Source organism: Hemiscyllium ocellatum, chromosome 11, assembly GCF_020745735.1.
Source record: "Hemiscyllium ocellatum isolate sHemOce1 chromosome 11, sHemOce1.pat.X.cur, whole genome shotgun sequence".
Classification (NCBI taxonomy): domain Eukaryota; kingdom Metazoa; phylum Chordata; class Chondrichthyes; order Orectolobiformes; family Hemiscylliidae; genus Hemiscyllium; species Hemiscyllium ocellatum.
Window position 1 is genome coordinate 3,870,545 of NC_083411.1, and position 13,316 is coordinate 3,883,860.

Sequence of the window (13,316 nt, forward strand, 5' to 3'; positions counted from 1 at the left end):
CAAAATTATCGCTTGTCGCCACCCTGAGTGTGTATTTTTAAAAAGATCCTTTGACTCTGATTTGCTTCTTTAAGAGTATTGTATTAGACTTCAGTTTTCTTCAGTTCCCGTTCATTAGGATCTCTGAATCTATTTAAAGAAGGGTCCTGAAGAAGTGTCACTAGACCCAAAATGTTAACTTTGCTCTCTCTCTTAAGATGCTGCCAGAACTACTGAGTTTCTCCAGCAATTTTTTTTTGTTTGATTTCTAGCATCAACAATTCTTTGTGTTTTTTTGTTTTCAGGTTCTATTTGTTTTAGTAGAAAGTAGTTAAGTATTGCGTATTCAAGAAAAGGATGGTATATGATTGTAGAGTAGAATAACTTTGAAGCGTTGAAATGCCCAACAGCCATGATTGAATGGACTCGATGGGCTGATATGGTCTAACTTTCCTCCAGCAAAATGTTAAACAACTTAGTAAGTAAAGTGTTTGAGATCCTGACTTTTCAAGTCTCAAAGATCATAGCTTAACTTGTAATTCTTCGCTTGTTATATTTATGACAGTGAGAGTCTTGTGAAAGCTCTTCAATATGCTCAGAGTAGATGTTTGAAGCAGAACAATTAATGCTGGGTCAATTATTGGTTTTAAATCTGAGATTGATAGCATTTTTTAGTCAAAGGTGTTGAAGGTTTTAGGGCAAGGATGATATGAAGAGTTGGGTCTCAGATCAGCCATGATCTGAACAGAAGAGTCTAAGTGGATTCCTCCGCTGTCTATGTATTTCAGCTTTCTTTTGCTAAAACAGTATTATTTATGACTCATTATGAATGATATCATAGATGAACAACATTTATACAATATAATGTTTTATTCTTAGAATGCAAATTTTCCATATGTGCTAAAAATGAATCATTTAACATAAATAGCACATTGAAGGTGACAGGATGCTATTACATGTGTATGGTCCAATTGTCTGGATGGATGTAGCTTCAACAATGCTCAAGAAGCTTACCACCACTGAGGGCAAAGCAGTCAGCTTGATTGGCATTCCATCCACCTCCTTCAACATTCATTCACTCTGCTGATGTACAGGGGCAGCAATGTGTGCTATCTCCAAGGTGTATTCCTACAACTTATCAAAGTTCTGTTGACAGTATCTTCCAATTTGGTGACTTCTGCTGCTCAGAATGACAAGGGAGCGCCATCAGCTGAAAGTTCCTCTCCAAGCCAATCGCCATTCTGACTTGGAACTATGTAGTTGTCCTTTGAACTGTGTAGTTGTTTCTTTGTTGTTGTTAGGTCCAAATCCTGGAACTCCCTTCCTAACACCATTGTGGGTATACACTTACATGGACTATAGCACTTCAAGTGGGCTTCTCGCCACCACATTCTCTAGGGTATGTAGGCATAGGCAGTAAATGCTGACTCAACCAGCGAAGTCCTACTCCTGTGAATGGATACAATAAATCTGAATAAAACCAGTCTGTTTCAAATGAGTAGGCAGTATGTCTTGTGTTGTAAAAGATATTCATTTCTTGGTGTTTACAATACTTCTATTTGAGTATGTGTTGCTAGCAGAAATGAAAGTACTCACACCTGGGCTCCCAGATGTTGAGAGCATGGAATATGAATGAACTGTCTGATTTGCTGACTGCCTCTTGTGTACTGTTTAGATAACAACAGATGGGAAACCAAAGATTGTTGACTTCATTGATGTCTCAGGAAGTGGCGATGTAGACACCTCAACTGTGCTGGAAGCAAAGGATGGCATTCTTGTTGGCCTCTCAGGAAGGACTCTAAAGGTATTACTCTGACATTTCTGTACTGTTAACTTACGTATAACATTATTGAACACTTCATTTTGCATCAGCAATGAAAATATACCAACGAATAAACCCATCCTAGAGAGCTGACAGAATTTTATATAATGTGCTGCAGAATCACTTAGAGTGTGTAGCACAGAAATAGACATTTTGGGCTGTGCTGCTAATGTCCTGTGAACATTCTTCTACCTGCTTCTTCTAACCCCAGTCAACATAATTTTCTATTTCTTTCTCTCTCACATACATGTAGCTTCCTGTAAATATATCTATGCTATCTAATTAAAGATATACTAGCTTTGGAGGCAGTCCAGGGAAGGTTCGTTATGCTGATCAAAGGTTTGGAGAATCTGTTTTAGAGGAGTGATTGAAGAAATTTCAATGATTTCAATGTAATCATTGGAATTTAGAAGAGTTAGAGGTACTATTAGAATGAATATAGAAAAGTTGTTTCCATTTTTGTAAGAGTTGAGGACCAGAGGACATCTCAATAAGGGATCACATCTTTAAGGCAGAGGTGAAGAAACAATTGTCCTCTGAGGACAGTGAATGAGTGGAATTCTTCATAGAGGGCTGTCAAGGCTGGTTCATGAAGTATGTTCAGGGCTGAGCTAAACAGATTTTTAATCAGTCAGGGAATGAAGGGTTATGGGGAAAAGGCAGGAACGTGGAGTTGAGGGTTATGAGATGAGTCAAGATCTCATTGAAGAGTAAATGGACTCAGTGGACTGAATGGCCTGCTTCTACTCCTATGTTTCATGGACTTATTTGCCTCAACCAGTCCATGTCCGAGCTCATATTCTTCCTTCACCTTTGGGGAAAGAGGTTCCTCCTGAATTCTATTGGATTCATGAACGAATATCTGTAGCTTTGGTCTCCTCAGAAGTGGATAGTTCTGTACAACTCCCCTTACAAATCCTACCATAATTTTAAACTCCTTTATCAGGACATCTCTCAGCCTTCTTTTCTTTCTTGGAAGTAATTTTCTTTCAAAATGTAGTACAAAACATGGGTTAAAATACTAATTTCAAAGAGCTGATTTTTCTCTTTGCAATACACCACAGCTAAGTAATATTTGCATATAGTTGTGACTCATGTATGAGGTTTCTTAAAGCAGTCATCACTCATTTGACTCAGAATTAGAATGGAACCAACACAGTGGGGAGTGTGGGTGTCAGATTATTAACGTTTTCTGATGTGTTGTCATTTTAACTCATGTCATAAATTAATCAACTGACTTTGATCTTTGTAGTTTTTAGTCCTGTTCTGTCAGAAATGTAAATTTAAGTTTAGGGTTAACTCTTAAATTATGCATATGACTTGTTCAATTTGGCTATTATGGTAATCTGCATAATCCAGTTCGCTTTACAGAAAACTCAGCCACAGTTCAGTTCTTACCATTAATGCTATACAGTGACACATATCCCATCCCTACTGTTTGCAGATGACTTTCTCAAATAGTACTTTTTGATCTCTGCATTTGATGTCTTGCAATTTGGGATTTTAAAAAAAAATCAAAGTTAGCATGGGAACATTCATTAAAAATGCAATAAACACTTCATTTTGTTTTGGAATGTGTCAGTAACACTGCATATAGATTTTACTCATTTCTTATTTCAGAATCCTTGTATATTTGGTGCAGAACTAAAGCATCTGCTAAGGACCTGCATATATAAGAGGGAAAAGATGGTTATTAGTTACTCAGTGCTGGAAGGTCGGAATAAATACACATAACCTTAAGCAGATTTGCTGATTGCTTCCCAATTTACACATGGTGTGACTGGGAGGATGAAAGGAAGATGGCTGGAGGTCTGTCATCTCAGCTTTAGAATATCACTGCAGGAGTTCCTCAAGATAGTGTCCTCGGCCCAACCATCTTCAGATGAGGAGTAGAAAAACGACAGAGAAACTAAATGATTACCTTGTGCTGTTTTCAATGAGGAAGATACAAGCACTCTCCCAGATTTAGAGATCTAAATAACTCGCAACAATGAGGATTGAAGGAACATAGTGACAAGATTGTACTGGAGAAATCAATGGGGCTGAAACTTGATAAATGCCCAGGCCTGATATTCTACATCCCAGATTGTTGAAGGAGGCTGTGCCTGTAGTGATGCATTAGTGATTACCTCCCAAAATTCTGTAGATTCTGGAAATGGTTCTTGCTGATTGGAAGATAGTAAATGTTACCCCTGTATTTAAGAAGAGAGCAAGGGAGAAAACAAGGAACTACAGTCCTGTTTGCCTTACATTAGTAGGAGGGAAAATGCTGAAAACTATTATTAAGGACGAAATAAATGCACATAGATAATAATTATCTGATTGGACATCGTCATTATGAACTTGTGAATGGAAAATCATGTTTGATAAACTTGTTGGAATTTTTTGAAGGTATAACTAACAAAACTGAAAAAGGAGAGCTGACGGATGTAGATTTTCTGAAAGCTTTTGATAAAGTCTCCGTTAGGAGGCTCGTTAGAAAAATGAAAGTGCATGGAATGGGTGATACTGTAATGGCATGGATTGATTGACTAACAGGGAAAACAGCATTGGAATGTACAAATCACCCTCCTGTTAGACTGTGACTAGAGGAGTACTTGAGGGTCTCAGCTGTTCACAATATATATCAATAATTAGAAGCTGGGGACAGGATGAGATATTTCAGAATTTATGGATGGTACAAAGCCAAATGGAATCTGTGTTGTGAGTAAGGTACAAGGCACCTCAAGAAGAATTTGGATTACTTACTGAATGGATAAGAATTGTCAAGAATATGACGTGGATAACTATGAGGTCATTTACTTTGGTAGAGAGAACAGATGGGCAGAGTATTTCTTAAATGGTAAGAGATAGAATGTTGAGATGTACAAAGTCTCCTTTTCGAAAAGCCACTGAAGGCTAAAATGCAGATGCAGCATGTTATTGGGAATGTTACTAGAGTGGAGTCTCAGTTAATTTGCAAAGGAGATTAATTTGACTGCATCTAGAGTACTGTGTGCAGTTCTGGTCTCCTTACCTCAGGAAGGTAACTGCTTGATCAACCATGATCATACAGAAATACAGAGGGGGTTTGATGGCCTGACTGACTGACTCCTGTTCTCATGCTTCATCCGTGACCAACTACCTTTTGAAGGTCAAAGTGGAAGTATTTGTTGCTGATGCAAAATGTTCAGCAACTTTTGCAACTCCTTGGAATGCTGAAGCAGTCCGTGTCCAAATGCTGCAAGTCCTGGACAATATCCAGGCTTTGGTTGACAAGTATCCAGTAATATTTGTGCTACTCAAGTGTTCAGGCAGAGACTGTTTCCTCACAATTGTCCCTTAATGTTCAGTGGTACTATCTTCACAAAATCCTTCAGAGTGATCATCATGGATGCTACTGCTGACCACAGACTGAACTAGACTAACTATATGAATATTGTTGCTACAAGAAAGAGACAACCTAACCATTCCCCCTTGTTATTTAATGGCATCGCTATCACTGAATTCCCCACTGTCAACACCTTGATCAGAAACTGCATCGGACTAATCGGTGAGCAGGTCAGAGGCTAGGAATATTGCAGCAAATAACTCGTCTCCTGATCACCCAAAACCTGTGCAGCTTTTACAAGGCACAAATCCAAAGTGTGATGGAGTACTCCCCACTTGCCTGAATGAGTGCAGCTCCATCAATGCTCAAGAAGCTTGACACCATCCGGGACAAAACATTCCATTTGATTTGCACCACATCCACTCTCCCCACCACCGATGATCCGAAGCAATATATATGAAATGCACTGCAGAAATTTACCAAGGCTCCTTAGGTAACACCTTCCAAACCTATGACCACTACAATCTGGAGGACAAAGGCAGTACATACATGACAATGCCATCATCTGCAAACGACCCACCAAGCCTAGCATGGAAATATATTGCCCATTCCTTCAAAATTGCTGGGTCAAAATTCTGTAAGTCCCTCAAATGGCATTGTGGTTCCACATACAGCACATGGTCTGCAAACGTTCAAGAATGCAGCTCATCCCCATGCTCTCAAGGACAGCTACGGATGGGCAATAAATACTGGAACAGGCAGTGTAGTTCACATCTGAATGAATAATTAAAAAGCATGTTAGTAGAGAGAAAAGGGTCTTATCCTTCTGTTTGGTAGAATAAAGTAAGAAAATGTTGTAGCACTTTGTCATTGTATCGTCGACTGAGGCCAGAAACTGCATGTTACCTAACCTGTGTACTTTTCATTTTTTGACATAGATACCATCAGATTGGGTCAACCCTTCTTTGAGGTACCATGTTGGTATTAAAAATGCCTTTGAACTGTATCCCACAGCCCTTAAAGAGAGAATTCAGGTAAGAAAAATGAAGAAGACCAAACTTGTTGTGTGTGTGTGTGTGTGTGTGTTTTCAATTAGAAACCCATCAGACTACTTCATTAAGGTGGCTGTTTCATACTTTCTATCTTTATGTATTTGATCATTGCAGTATTATATATTATAAGCATCCTATTAAGTATTGACAGTTCATAAATCTTGATAAAGGACTCTTTGGGATGTACCCCTTCCTATGGTGAATAAACGTTGTGTTTTAGATAGAGGCATACTGCATGGGAACAGATCCTTCAGTCCAATTTGTCTATACCGATCATGTTTTCCAAACTAAACTAGTCCCACTTTCCTGGATTTGGCCAGTATCCCTCTAAAGCTTTCCTATTCACGTATCTGTCCAAGTGTCTTTTAAATGTTGTAACTCTACCTGCATCTACCACTTTAGAGGTTTACAGCATAGACGAAGAACATTTATCGATTATGCTTTGATTACCCTATTTCATCATTTTCCTCAGACCTTTATTTTTCTCAATCTGTTCTACGTTGTATTGTGTTTATAAACAGCAAGAGCGCCGAGAGAAGCAGTGGGACCCTTTACATCGAGTTGCTGTGGCAGAAGCTCACCGACGACTGAATGACTTCAACAAGAACAACACAAACCTATCTCAGGTACCAGTTACTGTGTGGTCATAAGCAGCACAATTAGGTCATTCAGCCCATTGAGCCTATAGAGGGAAAAGGTGTACACCTCACTGGTGCAGGCTCGTTTTATGTTATATCAAAACAAGAAGATGTATGATCAAGCTCATTCAACATTAACTCCCAGTTTGTTCTTGTGTTGGAGACAGTTAGGAAGTAAAATAAGTCGTGGAATCTTATTAAATTAACTGACAAAAGAACCTGAAGGAAGTAACAGTTTTTTCAATGCAACAAGTTTGGGGCTACCTGGAATTTTCTGACTGTAGGGTTTCTTGGTATCACCAACTGGGCCAGCATTTATTGCCCATCCCTAAGTCACTGTAGAAGGTGATAGTGAGCAGTGTATCTTCTGGATGGTACACACTGCTGCTGTCAGTGATGAAGAGAGTGAATTTGAAGAAGGTGGGAGGAGTGCCAATCAAGGAGGATGCTTCGGCCTGGATGGTGTTGAGTGTCTTGAATGTTGTTGGAGTTGCACCCATCCAGTCAAGTGGCAAATTTCCATTACACTCCTAGCTCTTACAGTGTAGACAGTGAATAGACTTTGGGTGACTGGGGGTTAGTTACATGCTGCAGAAATGCTCTTGACCTGCTTTAGAAGAATAGCGTGTTAGAAGAATATTCAGTAATAATTTTTAAAAGAGAGTTGGATAAATCATTGAAGGGGAGAATCTGTATCGAGCTATGGAAAGGGCAGCAGAATGCAAAGGTAATGATGCAGGCCTGAGGAAGGAATTTGCCCTAGCAGACTGGGCAAAAATATTAAAGGGTAGGACAGTTGAAGAACAGAGGCAAATGCTGAGGGAGATACTAAATACCCCTCAATCAAAGTATATTTCAGAGAGGAAGAGGAATTGTAAAAAGGTGAAAAATCATCCATAGTTGATTGAGGAAGTCAGGGATAACATAAAGGCCAAATCTGGGGCATATTGTACTGTAAAAATTAGTAGCACTCTGGAGGATTGGGAGAGCTTTAAATGTCAGTAAAGGGTTATTAAAACAAAATCAAAAGTTAAGATGAGCTACGAAAGGAAACTAGTCAAAAGCTTCTGTAAGTTTGTAAAAAGGAAAAGATTAGTGAATATAAATGTTAGCCGTAGAGAGGGCAAAGATGGCAAGGGAATAATGGGAAACTCAGAAATGGCAGAGGCATTCAACCAATATTTTGTGTTTTCACAGTGGAAGATAATAATTTCATCCTACAAACTGCAGTTACTATAGGGGATCTAAGTGAAATTATTATAATGAGGGAGATGGTATTGTGTAAACTGATGGGATTAAAGATGGATATGTCCCTGACAGCCTGCACCCTAGAATATTAAAGGAAGTGGCAGGAGGGAGATGTGTCCATATCTCTCTTGGTCTGGTTTTTTGAGCAAGGATGTGGTGGCACTGGAGGCAGTCCAAAGGAGATTCACCAGGTTGAATCCAGGGCTGAAAGGGATTCGAACAAGGAGCAGTTGAATAGCATGGGCTTGTACTCACTGGCATTAAGACAAATGGTGGGGTAGGGGGAGGGTATCTGATTGATGCATACAAAATACTAAAGGGGATTGATAAGGTGGGCATTGAACAGATGTTCTTCATTGTTATACAGTCTTAAACGAGAGATCATAGATACAGAGTGAGTGGAGGTATTTTGAAAACTGAGATGACGAGAAACTATTTCTCAGAGGGATGTGAATCTGTGGAGCTAACTGCTCCACAGTGCAGTGGAGGCAGAAACAACCAACAGGTTGAAGTGATTAGATTAGATTACTTAGTGTGGAAACAGGCCCTTCGGCCCAACAAGTCCACACCGACGCGCAACCCACCCATACTCCTACATGTACCCCTTACCTAACACTACAGGCAATTTAGCATGGCCAATTCACCTGACCCGCACATCTTTGGACTGTGGGAGGAAACCGGAGCACCCGGAGGAAACCCACGCAGACACGGGGAGAACATGCAAAGTCCACACAGTCAGTCGCCTGAGGCGGGAATTGAACCCAGGTCCCTGGCGCTGTGAGGCAGCAGTGCTAACCACTGTGCCACCATGCCGCCCTTAAGTATGGAATAGATATCTTTCTGATGAAAAATAAGATGAAAGGCTATGGGGAGCAGGCAGGAGAGTGAACTTGAGACCAGGGTAAGATCAGCTATGATCATGTTAAATGGCAGAATAGGCTCCAAGTGTTGAATTGTCTAGTCCTGCTCCTGATTCCTGTGTTCCCATCTACTGATCAGATAGCCCTTTCAAAGAGGTGTGACACTGAAAGTTGTCCTTCTGTTCTGTAGGGTTGTCTGGTCCCAGACGTGGAGTGAGTTTTTTCCGGTTTGGTTGCGTTGTTAAATATTTCACACCGTAAACAGGTGTAGAGAAAGAAAATGTCTTTACTTTCCCAATACCCTTTTTGGGTTGAGTCATGAAGCAGTGGGGAGATATTGCTGGGAATGATAGTTCAGCTGGGGGTAATTAAACACCTTTTATTTCCTATTTTCATCTGGCTTTTGTGAGGATTCTGCCTGCCCCCATATAAAATGTACGCTGGCATTATTGCAGTGTATTGAGGAGCGAACACTGCTTGGAGTCAGTCAGTGCTATTTATATGCACAAATTGCAGACATGTTGCATAGCAGAATCATCAAGAGTGTTTAATGTGCCAAACATTTCAAAGACAAATGCTGTTTCTTTCAACATGTTGCTCCCTGCATTGACTCCTTACACATTTAATCGATACCATTTTCAAGAGTGATATCAGACCTGTCACCTGGTGAAATTAGCAACATTTAAACAGTTGTTCTCTTTTGCATGACGAGCTCAGAATCTCTGTTCATGTATGCAGAGGAGTTTCACCCACAGTTCAGAAACTAAAGCAGGCATCGCATTTGGCTTACTTTGCAATTGGCACGCATGCGCAAACATATGTTTTGTTACAAATGCCAGTCTATGAACTGGCAGTGCTTGGATTTGATATAGCAATGAGATTTGGTTTTAGTTTTACTCAAACTGTTGGCTCCATCTCTTGTACAGGTGCTGATACAAGCTGCTTGTAGAGCCTTGTGTAGGATGAGCATTTATCTCTGGAACTGGTGTATTTCTATTGCGCCATCAACTTAATATCTAAACCATCCCAGAATCGCGTGTGCTCAGGACTGATTTACAGATATAAAGATAGAATTAAATTGCGCTTCAAAAGTCATTTCGTCATTAAGCAGAGCTGAATGTGGCACTTGATTCAATACACAATTAACAACTTGGGTCAATGGGTTAAAATATTGAGAAAAGGTTTTATATAATTTCCAAAATGTTTTGAGGTTGAATCCAACCCACCCTAAGGTTCTGCTTTTACAGGTTATTGAGACTATTTTGTTTTTACTTTTTTTTTGTATTTTTACGTGAACGCCTTTTTTAAACTGGATTGTCAGCTAAGGTTATGTGGCCATGTCTCCAGACCTGACAATATTCTGACTCACTCAGAGACAATGAGGACTGCAGATTCTGGAGAATCAGAGTCGAAAAGTGTGTCATTGGAAAAGCACAGCAGGTCAGGTAGCATCCGAGGAGCAGGAGAGTCAATGTTTCAGGCATAAGCCCTTCATTAGGACTGTGCAGGAGGAAGAGGACTGAGAGGTAACTAGAGGGGTGGGAGTGGAAGATGATGCAAGGTAGGTAGCTAGGAAGGGGATGCAAGAAACGCATAAAAGCAGATAATCCCCACGGCCTGATCAGGTGTACTAATTTCCCCCCCCCTCCAACCACTGATCTCAACATTCCTGATAAAGAGCTTATGCCTGAAACATTGGCTTTCTTTCTCCTCGGAAGCTGCCTGTACAGCTGTGCTTTTCCAGCACCACACTCTTCAACTGTAACATTCTGACTCTGTGACTTCTTTTCCGATGTCTGAGCTTCCTTTTCATGAGGGCAAATATATCGAAACAGCATCTTAACTCCCTTCAATCTAAGTCACGTGCAATTCCTCATTTCTTTATGTCATCGACATGCTTGTGGGTTGCGGGGTGGTGGGATAGCTAGCTCTGTTGGCTGGATGACTGATTTGTGATGCAGAGTGACAACAACTGCATGGGTTCAATTCCCCCCCTGGCTGAGGTCACCACGAAGGTTTCGTCAGCTCCGCCTCACCTCTTGCCTGAGGGATGGTGATATTTCAGGTGAAGCTCATTCGCTCAGGGATAGCGAATGTTGTGCCCTTTATTCAAGAAGAGCTGCAAAGAAAAACCTGGGAGCTATAGACCAGTAAGCTTAACTTCTGTGGTAGGTAAATTACTTGAAAAGATTCTGAGCGATAAGATATACATGCATTAGGAAAGACAGGGTTTGATCAGGAGTATTCAGCATGGCTTTGTGAATGGGAGATCATGCCTCGCAAATTTGTTAGAGTTTCTTTGATGAAGTGACCTGGAAGGTTGGTGAGGGCAGGGCAGTAGATGTAGTCTATATGGATTTCAGTAAAGACTTTCATAAGTCTCCACCTGATAGGCTGCTCTGCAAGGTTAGATCGCATGGAATCCAGGGGAGCTAGCAAATTGGATACACAATTGGAAGCAGAGGGTAATAGTGGAAGGATGATTGTTGGACTGGAGGCCTGTGTCTAGTGGAGTGACTGAGGGGTCGGTGCTGGGCCCATTGCTGTTTGTTATCTGTATCATTGATTTAGATGAGAATGTACAAGGCATGATTAGTAAGTTTGCAGATGACACAAAAATAGGTGGTATCGTGGACAGTGAGGAAGGTTATCAGAAATTGTTGTCTCAAGGAATTAAGGGCTACGGGGAGAATGCTGGTAAGTGGAGTTGAAATGCCCATCAGCCATGATTGAATGGCGGAGTGGACTCGATGGGCCGAATGGCCTTACTTCCACTCCTATGTCTTATGGTCTAACCTTAATAAGCTGGGGAAGTGGGCTGAGAAATGGTAAATAGAGTTTAATTTAGATAAGAGTGAGGTCTTGCATCTTGGAAAGTCAAATCAAGGTAGGAGTTTCATGGTGAATGGTCAGATCTTAAGGAGCATAGTGGAACAGAGGGACCTTGGAGTTCAGGTACACAGTTCTCTGAAAGTGGAGTCCCAGGTAGATAGGGCAGTGAAGAAGGCTTTTGACACATTGGCCTTCATCAGTCAGAGCATTGAGTATAGAAGTTGGGAAGCTATATTGCAGTTATACAGGACTTTGGTGTGGCTGCACTTGGAATGTTCAGTTTTGGTCAGCTTGTTATAGGAAGGGTGTTATTAAACAGGAAAAGGTGGAGAAGAACTTTACAAGGATGTTGCCAGGACACAATGGTTTGAGTTAGAGGGAGAGGTTGGATAATCTAGGACTATTTTCTTTAGAGCAAGGGGACAGAGGTGTCCTCTACAAAGGTATATGAGGTAATGGAGGCATAGATACGGTGAATTCACTCAGTCCTTTTTTCCCCAGGGTTGGGAAATCAAGGACTGGAGGGTATCAGTTTCAGGTTAGAGGGAAAAGAATAAAAGGGAACCTGAGGGCAACGTTTTTACACAGGGTGATCTGCATATGGAGTGAGCTGCCAAGAGAAATGGTTGAGGTGAGTACATTAACAACGTATAAAAGGCATTTGGACATGGTTAGGAAAGGATTAGAAGGATATGGGCCAAATGCAGGGAGATGGGATTAGCGTGGATGGACATTTTGGTTGGCAAGGACCAGTTCAGGCTGATGGGCATGTCTTTGTCCTATTGGTCTTTATGACTCTAATGAGAGTGTAGCCCTGTGGGTTGTCTGGGACAATGGTGACTTTTCTATTACAGATTTTACACCAGTTCACCTTTACCGTTTAAAGTGCTAATTATTCTTTGATCTGGTAAAGGATTAGGCCTGTGTGACGTTTCACTTTGTCAATACAGTTTATCCTCTAACACAATGACAAAAACTTTGTAACTGGATGTTGCTTCTGTGATCTGCTCCAGCTTGGAATACTTCAGGGTTGGTGACAGGAAATGTTCACTTTAGATTCCCCTAACCAGGCACTAAAGCTTCTGCAAAATGAAATTTGGCATTGCTAGCTGACTGCATGCAAATTCCAAATAGAAGACCCAAGGAAACCAGACTTGTGCTCACTATAGCACCAGAATAGACAGCAAGATTATAATTAATAAATGAAGAATATACTCTTGCCTTGTGTATTCTGTGGCAGTGGATGTAATTGGAACAGACTATAGAATCTAACAGCATGAAATAAGCTGTTCAGCCCAGAGTGCCAGTGTCCTGGCTTGGCAGCAGCTGTCCAGTTTGTTCTGAAGGTTTTTTTTCACTGTTTATACAGTTTTTTGTTAAGTTGGAATTGAATATATCTCCAGGTTTCAGGCAAAACAATCCAAGTCAAATCAACTTGTAATCAAATAAAATATCCCCATTTTCCTTCTGGTTCCTTTGCCAACTATTTGAATCTTAAATTTATGGGCAGCACGGTGGCACAGTGGTTAGCACTGCTGCCTCACAGCGCCTGTAGACCAGGGTTCAATTCCCGAC

General features: G+C 40.8%; 1 protein-coding gene across 1 annotated transcript in view; it reads left to right on the forward strand.

The window, feature by feature from the left end:
- The window catches only part of LOC132820352 (tripeptidyl-peptidase 2-like), a 123,123-nt gene that overhangs the window by 7,215 nt on the left and 102,592 nt on the right, over positions 1-13,316 (forward strand). The window contains exons 2-4 of the mRNA XM_060832395.1: positions 1,655-1,783; positions 6,050-6,145; positions 6,685-6,789. Coding sequence (XP_060688378.1) covers positions 1,655-1,783; positions 6,050-6,145; positions 6,685-6,789 — 330 coding nt within the window. The remainder of the gene's footprint in view (positions 1-1,654; positions 1,784-6,049; positions 6,146-6,684; positions 6,790-13,316) is intronic.